Raw genomic sequence first — 14,952 nt, 5'->3', positions numbered from 1 at the left:
CTTTTCAATTCAGTGGATAGAAATTTTGCCCATTGTGACTTGAAGCATGGAGAGATTAGGACTGAAGTGGTGGGAGGGGTGGCACATAACCAGCGACCCGGGTTTGATTCCCACCGCAGCCTGTAAGGACTTTGTACCTTCTCCCTGTGACTGTGTGGGTTTACTGTGGGTGCTCCGGTTTCCTGTCACATTGAGATTAGGGTAACAGGCCGTGTTGACGCTGGAAACGTGCAGACTACACCCAGCGCATCCTTGGATTGTGTTCTTGTTGATGCAAATGATGCGTTTCGCTGCATGCTTTCATGTATTGTACATGTGAGAAGTCAGGTTAATCTAATCTGATCCCATACTGTAAGGAGGAGCTAATGAAAAGACAAGGGGGGAAACGGATCAATTATTTTCAGCCATTTCTGATACAGCAACTGATTTGCTACAATTCAGTACATTTGGAAGGGTAGATCGTTAGGGGTAGATGTTGACATGTTATCACCAGTTGGAGAGTCATGAACTGGGGGGACATTATCTACAGGATAAAGGGCTGGTCATTTAACACTGAAATGTGTAGACATTTTTCCTTTCTGATGGTAGTGAACTTCTGGAATTTCTTTCCCCAGAGGATGTTGGGGCTGAATCATAAGGCGGCTATGCTTTATTGGGAGTTTGAAGAGAATTGGCATGTCAACAAATACGCTCAAAAACTTCTATAGTTTTACTGTGAAGAGCATTCTGACAGGCTGCATCACTGTCTGGTATGGAGGGGCTACTGCACAGGACCGAAAGGTTGTAAATCTAGACAGCTCCATCTTGGGCACTAGCCTACAAAGTACCCAGGACATCTTCAGGAAGCGGTGTCTCAGAAAGGCAGCGTCCATTATTAAGGACCTCCAGCGCCCAGGGCATGCCCTTTTCTCACTGTTACCATCAGGTAGGAGATACAGAAGCCTGAAGGCACACACTCAGCGATTCAGGAACAGCTTCTTCCTCTCTGCTATCCGATTCCTAAATGGACATTGAAGCTTTGGACACTATCTCACTTTCTTTTAATATACAGTATTTCTGTTTTTGCACTTTTTAAAATCTATTCAATATACGTAATTGATTTACTTGTTTACTTATTATGATTACATTTTATTTTATTTATTATTATTATTTTTTCTCTCTGCTAGATTATGTATTGCATTGAACTGCTGCAGCTAAGTTAACAAATTTCACGTCACATGCCGGTGATAATAAACCTGATTCTGAAAAGGTGGAGGCAGGGAAATGTTTGACTGAGGAACTTCAGGCTTTGGGGAGGTGGGACCTGTGCAGGTTAGCCATAATGATGGTGAATAGTGAACAGGCTCCCATCATTTTCTTGGGAATTCTGCATAGTGCTGGGCATAATTTGTAGACAATTCACTCGACAGCACATGCAACTAAGGCATGATTATGTTGAAATAAACTGTAACAGTTTGAACATAATTGAACGTCTCCGGCAAGATATAATGGATGGTGATGTTGCAGAAAGTATTCCCTCAGCTAACGTTTGCAACTCAGCGTGGGAGCTGATGATGGTCTGGCTTGAAGATGATATTGTTGTAGTTGATGTATTCCTGTCGACTGATAAAGGTGAACAAGACATATGGCTAAGACAGGAGCTTTGAGACACCAGATTCCCGTTAACGATTTTCAATTCAGATGGAAGGTATAACCCAGTGCACTTTCAGTAGAATTTCACTTATCTTTATTTTCCTCTGTTGTTGATAATGATTATAAATTGCAGTTCAGAATTATTTAACCTGAGTGATTTATCAAAATTCTAATCAAAGTTATTATCAAAGTCTATATACAGTGGTCACCATATCCAACCCCAAGATTCATTTTCATACAGGCATTCATGGTAGAGCAAAGAAATACAACAGGAATGATAAGGTCAAACAAAGATGGATAAATAATCTATGTGCAAAAGAAGACAAACTGCGCAAATACAAAAAAAACCCCAAATCATAAATTAATAAATAATACTGAGAACGTGAGTTGTAGAATCGTTGAAAGTGAGTCCGTAGGTTGTGGAGTCAGTTGAGTGTTGTGGTGAGTGCGATTATCTGCACCAGTTCAGGATTCTGAAGGTTGTAGCATAATAACTGTTCCTGAACCTGTGGCATGGGACCTAAGGTCCTCGTACCTCCTTCCCGATGGCCGCAGTGAGTAGAGAGTATGGCCTGGTTGGTGGGGGTATGTTATTTAGGTAAATTAATACAAGTAGAAATATTATTCTTTTAATTAGATTTAAATTCCTGCCTAGGAATACGACAGAATGTATGAAAGCTGTAAATAGCAAAGATTGATAAACAACCAGTGTACAAAAGAAACTAAATCACACAAATGATAATTAAAAAAAGCCGTTTAATCCGAGCCTGATCACGGGGCAATTTACAAGGACCAATTAACCTACTATCCGGTACGTCTTTGGACTGTGGGAGGAAACCAGAGCACCCGGAGGAAACCCACGCGGTCGCGGGGAGAACGTACACGCTCCTTACAGATGGCAGCAGAAGTGAACTCTGAAACCCCTGAGCTGTAACAGCATTGCTGTAGCTACTGTGTTACTATGGTGCCCAAGGAATTGTAGAGACCTTGAAAGTGAGTTTGTGGAATCCACTAACTAACTACGATAGTGAGCTTGGTGATGGTTAACTAATGCCTCCAGTGCCCTTGCTGGTTACTCATTTACCGGTAGAACCCTCAGGATAACTTCTGTTTCCAGCTTGTGTCGTGATACCTTTAACCAAACAAAACAAATTTAGCTTAATTATTAGCTTATATTTTCTTAGTTCTATTTCATCTAATTATCCATTATTAAAATAATTTCAGTATCAGGCTAAGCCAACGTGACTCTGAGGTCAGGTTAGGATAGGATTTGTTTTTTGCTGTCAGGTACGTGAGCAGCAAGTGCAAACACTAATTACCGTATTTTGGATGTCACTGAGTCCGAGGCAGTGCAAGGTGACGAGATGGGGGTGGTGGAAGCAGAGGTGATACTCAGCGCTCAGTCTCTGCAGAAGCAGATTCCGGTTCTGATTCAGATTAGTTACGAACGTTATAGAATCAAAGAGCTTGACAGGCGCTTGGACCCAGCCAGTTCTTGCTGACCATGGTTCCCAACTAGCCAGTCCAAATTTCCTGCATTTGGCCCATATCTGTCCAAGCCCCATCCTCTGCCTACCTATCAAAGTGCTTCATAAGTAATAGAATTGTACCTTCCTTTCTCTGGCAGCTTGTTCCATTTACTCACCACCCTCTGTGTGTAAACATTGTCCCTCAGATCCCTTTTAAATCTCCCCCCCTGCCCTAAACCAGTGTCTCATAGTTCTGGTCTCCCCTCCCCTACCCTGGGGAACAGACTGTTTTATCCACCTTATCTATGCCTCTCACAAGTTTGATAATTTCTTTAGTCTTTCCTCATTCTCTGATGTTCTGAGGACCAAAGACTGAGCCTGGCCAATATCTCCGATATCTCAGGCCCTTGTCAGATACACCAGGGAGCAATGAAGCTCCTTGCTTATGTCCAGCTCTCAGAGTAACTACAAGAGAGAGCTGCCGGCCCAAATCCTGGCTGCAACAGTAGTTCAACACACACAATTACTGCAGGTTCTCAACCAGCCAGGCAGCATCTACGGAGAGGAATAAATGGCCAATGTTCTGGGCTGGGACCCTTCATCAGGACTGGAAAGCGCGGGGGAAGGAGTCAGTGAGAAGCTGGGGGTGGAGTACAAGCTGGCGGGTGGGTGGGGGGCAAGGAGGGAAGGGATGGAGGGAAAAGGGCTGAAGAAGAAGGACTCTGATAGGAGAGGACAGTGGACCATGGGAGAAAGGGAAGGAACCGGGGCACGAGGGGAGGTAATGACCAGGTGAGAAGAGAAGAGGTGAGAGGGAAGCTGCAACAGGGAATGAATTACGAGAGCAAAATTACTGATAAAGATTCACAATGATTTCTCAAACTATCACTGAACATTGTGTGTCCTCAGTCAGTCATTCTCCTTAATCACTGCAGGCTGTACAGGCTCAGGAACTGAAACTGTGCTGTACCAATAACACTAGACAGCAAAAAGTTTGCTCCCTGAATACTTTTGTGTGTATCTTACAGATTTTGGGCTGCTGATCATGAAAATCATCATGAAATTTCCCTATCACACACCAGTTTTTGAAAAGTTGCCTTTAGTTGTTATTTCAATTCGTAATTCAGGTCAGAATAACTGATGCCAAAACTAAGGAAGGCATTTTTGTTGGTCCACAAATCAAACAGGTCATCAATGACAGGCATTCGAAAAACTTCTAGTGGGACCAGAGAAAATCACATGGAAGGCATTCAAGGATGTTGCTGAAAATTTTCTTGGCATCTACAGAGCACCAAACTACGTGCAGCTGGTTGACAACATGCTTCAAACAGACAAAACCATGAAGTGCAACATGTCACTAAGGACTTATTTTCTGCATTCCCTTTTAGACTTCTTCCCTGCAAATCTTGGTGCTGTCAGTGATGAGCATGGTGAAAGGTTTCACCAGGATATTGTGGTCATGGAGAAATGGTATCAGGGCAACTGGAATCCATCAATGCTGGCTGATTATTGTTGGACCCTTAAACGAGAAGCCTCAGACAAGAGTACAAATGAAAATCAGCAGCAAAATATTTTCAATTTAGTTGAACAATTGCAAAGCGTCAACACGATTCTGTAATTAAACATATTATATTCTGTAAAAGTTCATTTCTTTTTTTCTCTGAATTCCTACGAGTCTGAAATAATATTTGAGTTCAGCTTCAAGCAGTCAAAAAATTCTGAGGTTGTTCAGTGTAATGTGGGCATTAGAGCAGAGTGTTTGATGTTCAGCCGCAGAGATGCAGCTTTGAATTCACTGCCGTCCCATTATAAGGCAATTAAAATAATTGGTAAAGTTGCCAGAGGGGTGATGAAGTAGCTCTCATTAGCACAATGAGTTGCTGCGATGCAGAATGTACTTCCGAAACAGTGATAGAAGTAGGCGCAGCAAGAACTTTCAGGAGAGAACTGAAGGGATATTTAAAGAAGGAAAAATCTGGTTGTAATTGTGCAGCTTATCCCTCAGCCACTACCTCGGGGCGGAAGATGTTTCCACTCCAGTGTTTCGATGAGTTGAAAGTGCCTGTTATGACCTGGTTGTTGAGCTTGTGGACCAATGTCAAGGTGGTAGGTCCAAAATGACTGTAGGCCGAGCTCTGTTTCATGGACCTACTGCATGCACACACATGCATATAATGCACAACATACATGAATATGCACACTGAAATACATATATGCTAATGTACACATCTGCTGATTTGATTGGGTTAGCTAGATGAAGCATGGCCCATACTGAATCTATGAACACTCACTATGTATCCATGCCAGGATATAGACCAGTACGCCTCTGCATTAGGTGTGTGATGTGATAAGCTGCTTCAATTGCTTCTGTGCAATCACAACAGGAATTCAAAGTCAGGTTCATTGCCATGTGTACAAGTACATGTGCAATGAAAATCTTACCATCAGCAACATCACAGATAACACCGTGCATTATACAGTATAAGCAGCATTTACAGAAAAAAAAAATATAAATTTAACAAAAAAAATACAATTAGAACAAAAAAGCTCATTTTGGTGAAAAGTGATCATAGTGTAACTAAACTGTAGTGATCAGGGTTTTGTCAGTTGGTTCAAGATCCAAATCGTTGAAGGGAAGTGGCTGTTCCTAAGAAAATGTTTGTGAACCCTTTGCAACTACCTGGTTTTCTGCATTAATTACTCACAAAATGATCTTAATCTAAGTCTTCATCTAAGTCACAATAATGGACAAACACAATCTGTCTAAACTTATAATACACAAACAGTGGTACTTTTCATGTCTTTATTGAATGCATTGTTTAATCATTCACAGTCCAGGCTGAAAGTAGTATGTGAACCCTTGTATTTAATAACGGGTAGAACCTCCTTCAGCAGCAATAACCTCCACCAAATGTTTCCTGTAGCTACTGATCAGACTTGCACAACGATGAGGAGGAATTTTAGACCATTCCTCCATACAAAACTGTTTCAGTTCATCAATATTTCTGGGATACCTTGCATGAGCAGCCCTTATGCCGCAGCAACTCAATTGGGTTAAGGTCTGAACTCTGACTTGGTCATTCCAAAGCACAAATTTTCTTCTTTTTTTTAACCATTCTGTTGATTTACTCTTTTGTTTCTGATCAGCGTCTCGGTGCATTGTCCAACTTCTATTAAGCTTCAGGTGGTGGACCGCTGCCCTGACATTCTCCTGTAAAATGTCTTAATACTAGTTTGAATTCATTGTTCCCTCAGTGATTGCAAGCTGTCCAGGCCCTGAGACAGCAAAGCAGCCCCAAACCATGATGCTCTTTCCACCATGCTTCACAGTTGGGATGAGGTTTTGGTATTAGTGAGCAGTGCTCTTTTTCCTCCAGACATAGTGGTGTGCATTTCTGCTACAAAGTTTAACTTTTGTTTCATCTGTCCACAGAACATTGTCCCAGAAGTGTTGTGGAACATCCAGGTGGTCTTTTACAAACTTGACATTATGCAACAATGTTATTTTTTGTAGAGCAGTGGTTTCCTCTGTGGTGTCCTTCCATGAACACCATTCTTGTTCAGTGTTTTTCTTATAGTGGACACATGAACAGAGACTTTAGCAAGTTCTGGAGATTTCCTGCAGGTCTTTTTCTGTTCTCCTTGGGGTCATTTTCACCTCTTTCAGCATTGCATGTTGTGCTCTTGGTGTGATCTTTGCAGGACACCCTCTCCTAGGGAGAGTAGCAACAGTACCACTTCCTCCACTTGTAGACAGTTTCTCTTACCATGGACTGATGAACACTCAGGTCTTTAGAAATGCTTTTGACACCTTTTCCAGCTTGATGCATCTCTACAATTCTTCTTCTAAGGTCCTCAGAAAGTTGTTTTGATTGAGACATGGTGCCCATAAACAGATCTTTCTTGAGAAGAGCAGGCTCGGTCAGTAACCTGACTTTATGTGCTTTTTTATCGGGCAGGGCACTTCTACAACCCACACCTCCAATCTCATCTCATTGATCAGAATACCTGACTCCAAATAGCTTTAGTAGAGGCATTACCCCAGAGGTTCACATACATTTCGAACCTAGACTGTGATTGTTTAAATGGTGGACTCAGTATTGAAGTACAATTGTTTGTGTGTTATTAGTTTAGGCAGAATGTGTGTGTCTGTTATTGTGACTAGGATGAAGATCAGACTGCATTTTATGAGTAATTAATACAGAAAATCAGGTAACTGCAAACGGTTCACAAACTTTTTCTTGCAGCTGTAGCTGTTCCTGAACCTAGTGGTCTGAGACCAAAGGCTTCTGTACCTTCTCAAGTAACTCATATAGAATGCTGGAAGAACCCAGCAGGTCAGGCAGCATCTGTGGAAATGAATAAACAGTCGATGTTTTGGGGTTTTCTACCTCCTGCCCAGTGGTAGTTGTGAGAAGATAAGTAGTCTAATGGACCATCTCGGGGGGTATTAAATGTGGCAGCCAAACTTTATTAGGGGTGCTACAGTGGTGTGTTGGTCAGAGCGACACCATAGCAGCTTGAAGCATCGGAATTTGGAATTCAATCCCAAGGTTAACTGTAGGAAGTTTGTATATTCTCCCCATGACCACATGGGTTTCATCTGGGAGCTCCAGTTTCCTTCCACATTCCAAAGTGTAACGGGGTAATTGGATATTATAGGCTAGGGTTAAATGGGTGGATTGCTGGGTGGCATGTCTTGTTAGCCCAAAGGGCCAATTCTGCTCTGTATCTCTAAGTAATAAATAAAATAAATTCCTCATAAATACACATAATCAAAGTTTAGAAAATCCTTCTTAGTGGTCAAAAAGTTGTTAAACTCCAGTGATTAGGGTTGGTTCAAGAACTGAATGGTTGAAGGGAAGTAGCTGTTTCTGAACCTGGTGGTGTGGGTCTTCGGGCTTCTGTACCTCCTGCCCTATGGCAGTGAGAAGATGTCAAGGCCTGGATGGTGGGGATCGTTGATGATGGATGTTGTCATCTTGAGGCAGCACCTCCTGTGGGTACCCCCGATGGTGGGGAGGATTGTGCCCATGATGTCAAAGTAGATCTATCATTAACGTACATGTACATCACCATATACAACCCTGAGATTCATTTTCTTGTGGGCATCCTGAATGAATCCAATAACCATAATAGAATTACTGAAAAACTGAATTAACAGAATGGACAACCAGCGTACAAAAGGCAGTGAACGACTAATAGAAAAAAAGGAAAAAAATAAATAAGTAAGCAATAAGTATCAAAAAGATGAGATGAAGAATTGTAGGACATGAGTCCATAGGTTGAGGAAACAGTTCAGTGATGGGGTGAGTGAAGTTTTCCCCTCAGAGTCCACTGCTCCCTGAGGCTTTTTTATGTTCCTTCATTTACAAGTTGCCGTACCAGACCAAGATCCACCAGTCAGGATACGTTCAAGAAAACATTTGTTCAAGTTTGTTAGCGGTTCGGTGATAAGCTGAACCTCTTTAATGTGCTAAGAAAAGTAAATAGACTGGCCCTCTTTCCATTTGAATACATCTGTGTGCTGGTCCCAGGCCAGCTCACCTGACAGATTCACACAGCACATGATTTCAGTGACGGTGGCAAGTCCTTGCCAATTGTGGTCCAGAAGTCACAGTTAGTATTTTAACAGAATATTTCACTGGAATTCATTTTTGTTTTCCATGAAACATAGAAAACCTTCAGCACGATAAGGCCCTTTGGCCCACGATGCTGTGCCAAACATGTCCTTACTTTAGAATAAACAGTTAATACAAAACAAGTTAAAGCAGTTAGAAAAATCAACCATCTGTCTTTGACTCTTGTTCATCCAAAGCCTTCATCTTCACTCAGGTGGAAAATGTAATCCATCCAGCTGTTTGAATCAAACCGTTCAGCTGAGTGGGGATCTGGGTCAATGTTGGGCCTTTTGGGAGGGATGCAGAGAGATGGAAGTGTGTATGCGATTCAGAATATCACCGACTGTGTGTTTGTGTGTTGCAGCGCATTGAAAATGAGAAAACATTTTGCATTTATATAGTGACCTCAGCTCATCCCAGGGAGGTTGTAGACTCTGGCAGCTTGGCAGACCTGGTAATGGTCAGATGATCTGTTCTGGGGGAAATCGGGTTAAACAATAGTTACCTGATACCCTTTAACTAGTAGCAGGGCAGAGGTTGTCCTGGTACTGACGAAGATTCCGGGGAGAATTGCCCTGAACTTATCCAAGTAGAAATCATTAACAACGGGCTGAGAGGCCAGTGTAACGGTATCTCATTGAGAAAAACTGCACATCCAGAGCAATGCTCCTCGGGTCCAGCACTGGAATATCTATCACCTTGATTTGTACTGAGGTCACTGGAGTGGGAATTAAATTCACTCATTTGAATGGTAGGTGGTAGTCCTGCCCACTACCTCAGCTGGAAAGGGATGGATTCACTGTCTCAGGATCAGAATCACATTTATCATCACTGTGAAATGTGTTGGTTTTCAGCTGGAGGTACGGTACAATACATAAAAATCACTAAATTACAACAAGAAATACAAAAAATAACTATTGCAAAAAAGAGAGAGGTAGTGTTCATGGGTTCAAGGGCCTGATGGCAGAGGGGAAGAATCTGTTCCTAACATGTTGAATGTGTGTCTTCAGTCTCCTCCTGATGAGAAGAGGGCATGTCCTGGATGGTGAGGGTGCTTAATCATTGCTGCCGCCATCCTGATGCATTGGTTTTGAAGGTGTCCCTGATGGCGGTGAGGCTAGTCCCTATGCTGGAGCTGGCTGGGTTTGCAGCCCTCTGCAGCTTTTCTGATCCAGTGCATTGATGCCTCTAACAGGCCGTGATCCAACCAGGCAGAATGCTCTCCATAGAAATTTGTTGGAGTCACAACATCTCCTCAAACTCCGAATGAGAGGTAGCCGCTGGCATGCCTTCTCCATACTGATGTCAATATGTTGGGACCTGGATAGATCTTCAGAGATGTCGCCTCCTAAGTCTGTGAGAAAGAAATTGCTTCATTTTGTGACACTGACCTACAATTAACTTCTCTGGGTGGCTATCTGTTAACGGGGTTCCTTGTGCAACTGTTTCCATGGTTTGTTTTATCTCACTGTCCGATGATAAGAAGTCAGTCTGTGAGCATTCCTCATACCTGTTCTGCAGGGGAGCTGTGCTAACGTCTGTTCAAATGGTTCGTAACCCAGTATGTACCAACAGTTACATCCTTTGAGCCTCGGATGTTGAGACAGTCCACCATGCAAGGATGGATCTCATATCTACTTCACAAAGTTCTCCTCAATGGAAATAATCTAAAGAAAGTGTTTACAGGGTTAGAAGTTTTCCTGGTTTCCTTACAACTTGAGGCCATTCAGCCCATCAAGTACATGCCAGCTCACAGGTCATTCTTGATCTCCCACTAATCTTTTCTCTCATTACCTACTCTTCCCACACCTAAGCATTAGGGTAAATCACACTGGCTTATGTACCTGCCAGTCAAATAGATATGAAAGGCTACTTCACTTTGGTCCATGTTCCTTTTACCTCTTTGACTTTTCAAAAGAGAAGGTCTGGCACTGGGGCCTATTTTGAATAACTTTCTCTTTTCTGACTTGTGCACAGTCATATTCATTAATGGGCCTTTGCTATTGATTCTGTCATAATGGGGGGCATTGGGAACAGACCCAAATGCAAGACACAGACACTGAAGTACTAGGAACAGGAACGGACAAAGCTAAATGACAGGACAGGACACAGACTAGGAATAGGGACAGGAACACAGACTAGGCTAGGGGAGCAGGACCAGGACGAGGGACTGGGAACAAGGAGCCTGGGCGTGGACTCTGAGCCAGAGACTGGACAAGGACCCAAAACCTAGGTCTTGACTTGGGGTCGGACCCCAAAACCAGGCAACAACGTGGCAAGGCTTGGGTTCCTGGAGACCAGGCAAAGACATGACAAGGCTTGGGTTCCTGGAGGCTCAGGTTCTTGGAAGCTAGACGAGGACATGACAGGGCAAGGGTACTCAGGACACAGGACTCCACCCAACAGAGGCAAAGGACAGGAAGGGACAGATCCAACCGCAGGGTAACAGCAAACAGCCAGGCTTACCCAACAAAGGCAAGGGAGCTAGGTCCAGGGTGGCTCCAAGACTCGAGGCAGCCAGTAACCTCAGCAGGCTACAGAGCAGCCAAATCCATAGCTCAGTGACTGCACTAGCCTTCCACCAGTGGGTTGCTCCAAGGGGAGACTGACAAGATGAATGGAGCAACCACACTCAATCCCAGGGCCACTTATATTCCCAGCCCCAAGATGAGCATCAGGTGCTTATGGTTAAGTCCAACCGAAACCGGGGACAGCCAGAAGACCCAGAGTCCGTAGTCCGCGGACCGGATCGTGAACTGGAACGCAGGCTTCAGACCGGACCATGACAGATTCAGGGTCAAAATCGAGTTTATTGTCATGTGCATTTGTATGCACAGGTGCAATGCAAAACAGACTTGCAGCAGCTCACAGGAGTGTAGCATTAGACAAGCAGCAGTCTCAAGCTGCCTGATTTGCTGAGTTCCTCCAGCAATTTGTGTGTGTAACATAAATTATACACAATTTTTACAAAAAAGAACACAATTACAACAAAACAAGAAGTCCATTGTCCTACGAAGTGATCAAAGAGGTCATAGTGTTGCAATGATTAGGTTAGTTCAAGAACTGAATGGCTGAAGGGCAGTAGTTGTTCTGGAACCTAGTGGTGTGGGAATTTCTGGCTTCTGTATTTCCTGCCCGATGGTAGATGTGAAAAGTTGGCAATTTTGATGATGGATGTGGCCATCTTGAGGCAGTGCCTCCTGCAGATACAGTCAGTGTTGGGGAGGAACGTGCCTGTGATGTATTGGATAGAGTCCACTCTTCTCATAAACACAAGAGATTCTGCAGATGCTGGAAATCCAGACCAACGCACACAAAATGTTGGAGGAACTCAACAGGTCCAGCAGCATCTCTGAAGAGAAATAAACAGTTGACATTTGGGGAGACTGTTGAGCGGGACTTGGAAAGGAATGGGTTAAAAGCCAGAATAAGAAGTGGGGGGAGAGGGAGGAGCAAAAGATGGCAGGTGATAGGTGAAATCAGGTGATGGGGAGCGGAGATGAAGTAAGAAGCTGGGAGGTGATAGGTGAAATCAGGTGACGGGGAAGGTAGGTGGTTGGGGGAGGGGAGATGAAGTAAGAAGCTGGGAGGTGATAGGTGAAATCAGGTGACGGGGAAGGTAGGTGGTTGGGGGAGGGGAGATGAAGTAAGAAGCTGGGAGGTGATAGGTAGAAGAGGTAATGGGGGAGCCAGAATGGGGAATTGGAAGGGAGAGAACATGAGTGGCAGAGTCATTGAAAGTGAATCCGTGAGTTGCAGAGTGCTCAGTGTATGTCTATGTGTCACCCAGACATGAGAAACCCCAGGAATGAAGAGCTTTTGCAAGCACAGACCAGAAATGAGATGTTCCCTGTAATCAGTGCTATACTTAGTATTAGTAACTCCTTGGAACCTCTTGCATAGTTTGCCATTAAATGTTAGTACTTCTTAGATCTCTTAAAACGACTGGGGGTGAATCCAAGCAAATTCTCCTTCAGTAACACACGCACAGTGCTGGAGGAACTCAACAGGTTAGGCAGTATGAATATAGAAGAATAAATAGTTGACGTTTGGGTTCGAGGCCCTTCATCAGCTTCCTCCAGCAGTTTGTGTGTTGCTCTGGATTTCCAGCATCTGCAGATTCTCCTGTTTATGAAATGCCCCTTTATGCTGCAACATCATCTGATCTTTTATTTAAAGCATGAAAATGTTAATTTGATTTCAAGTCACCCAGAATTGGTGGCAATGCCACAGAGCTGGTGGGTGGGTGGCTGGAGGTGACAGTGCTGAATATTCACAGATGTATTCTCACGACTTGTGTTTTTTTGTACCGCAGAGTGATGAGGGGGGAATGAGAATTCTCCAGAGGAAATGGACGTCTTTTCTAAAGACCCGGCTTGTGTGTTCAATCCCAGAGTACAACTTCCATTTTAACATCTTGAGGAGTATCTACGTGTTGAACCAGGAGCACTGGCAGGACGCCGTGTTTTATGGAGTGTTTGTATCCCAGTGGTAAGTACAAATCCTGTGTTCTGGTTTTGTTATTGTAAATAGTGACAGCGTCTGATAGAATGATGTGTGCTGGTGCTGGGGAACTGGCAGGTTTCGATTACAAATTTCCTTTACTTGTCGCCTGTACATCGAAACATCAAGACAAGCAGTGAAACGTGTGTTTGTGTCAACGGCTGACACAGACGAGGATGTGGTGGGGGCAGCCTGCAAGTGCCGCCACGCTCCTGGTGCCAACAGAGCATGCCCCAAACTTACCAGCTAACCGTTATGTCTTTGGAACGTGGAGGAGATCAAAGCACCCATGTGGTCACAGGGAGAGTGTACAAATTCCTTACAGACAGCAGTGGGAATTGTCCCCAGATCACTGGCACTGTAAGGTGTTGTGTTAACTGCTCACTATTACTTCTACTGATTTCCCTTGCTGCATTCTCTCAGGTAAGTCTTGATTTGAGTTTTCATTAATGGCCACCTCTCCCTTCTACAGTTTAGGGACATTTCAGACCCACTGCTGGCAATGAGATTTTTGTTTGTGGCATCTTTGTTGTTCCATCGAGGCTAGGACAAGTCATCCACAGGAGCTTAAATCCCAAACCCTCACGAGAAGCTCCTGACCTAAAGAACAGATGGTGGATGAAAATTCTGCAGGATAACCAACCAATCACTGGTAGCCATGACAGGCAGAGATTCTTCAACGGAGTCGCAGAAGTGAAGAAGTTGTACTGTGACTGATCAGGCAGCCAGCAGACTGGATGATCTACTTTGCCTATTGTAGCTTTGTGATGACACTTAAGTCGTGTAGATTTGATCTGGAGTTCTGGAGCCACTCCCATATCACTGTGTGTTATGAGACCTCGCCATTGCTTGGAATCTGCAGTGGAGTGAAAGTCTCCCCAGTAGAAGCCAAGTCAACAGCTGAAGAATACTCTTCAGCCACCTTCGAACCCATGTAACACGGGTGAAAGCGAGGTAATTTGACCCTAAGGGGCCTCCTGAGAGGGAGCGGTCTCAATTTTTCCTTGAGATTCTGCAGATGCTGAAAATCTTGACGCCGGGTGCAAAATGCTGCAGGGTCTCAGCAGGTCAGGCAGCATCTATGGAGGAAAATGAGAAGTCAGCCTTTCTGGGGCTGAGTCTCCTCTTCAGGACTGAAGAAGTTTTGATGGCCCTGATGAAGTTTGGAAGTTCTGATGAAGTGTCTGAGCCCAAGATGTTGACTGTCCATCACCTTCGGTAGAAGGGAGTGTCTAATCTGCTGAGTTCCTTCAGCATGTTATGTGTGTGCATCCTTCAACTTCTGCTACCCTGATCTGAGCACATCTTCCAGCCTTAATGGGTCAGGTTTGACATGAAAAAAACAATTTGCATTTATGAATGACCTTTATAAAACATGATAGCTGTTTCCTCTGTCACCTTCCTTACTTACTCTTTTGACCTTTTCAAGGCTTTCACCATCACTGTCGGGAGGTTTTTCAGCCCAAATTGATTATCAGTATGGCTACTTGCTCTAAGCCTTTGGCAGAAGGTTAATCTGTACCTTGCTGTATCAGAATCAAGTTTATTATTACTAACATGTGTCATTAAATTTGTTGTTTCAGTACAGTGTAAGAAACAAAAAGATTACTATAAGTTACAGTTTTTTTTAAAATGCGAAAGAGGGATACTGAGGTAGTGTACGGGTTCATGGACCACTGAGGGAGCTGATGGCAGAGGGAAAGAGGCTGGTCCAGCACCGTTGTGTG

General features: G+C 43.7%; 1 protein-coding gene across 3 annotated transcripts in view; it reads left to right on the top strand.

Moving 5' to 3' along the window:
- sema4gb (sema domain, immunoglobulin domain (Ig), transmembrane domain (TM) and short cytoplasmic domain, (semaphorin) 4Gb) overlaps nt 1-14,952 on the top strand; it is a 199,791-nt gene that overhangs the window by 139,982 nt on the left and 44,857 nt on the right. For all 3 annotated transcript variants that reach the window (XR_010020947.1, XM_063071269.1, XM_063071268.1), the window contains one exon: nt 13,038-13,213. Coding sequence is in view for 2 of the 3 variants with exons in the window: in XM_063071269.1 (XP_062927339.1) it covers nt 13,038-13,213 (176 nt within the window). In the remaining variant the exon portion in view is untranslated. The remainder of the gene's footprint in view (nt 1-13,037; nt 13,214-14,952) is intronic.

Source organism: Mobula hypostoma, chromosome 19, assembly GCF_963921235.1.
Source record: "Mobula hypostoma chromosome 19, sMobHyp1.1, whole genome shotgun sequence".
NCBI classification, from domain to species: Eukaryota; Metazoa; Chordata; class Chondrichthyes; order Myliobatiformes; family Myliobatidae; genus Mobula; species Mobula hypostoma.
This window is presented reverse-complemented; position numbering and strand designations above follow the sequence as displayed.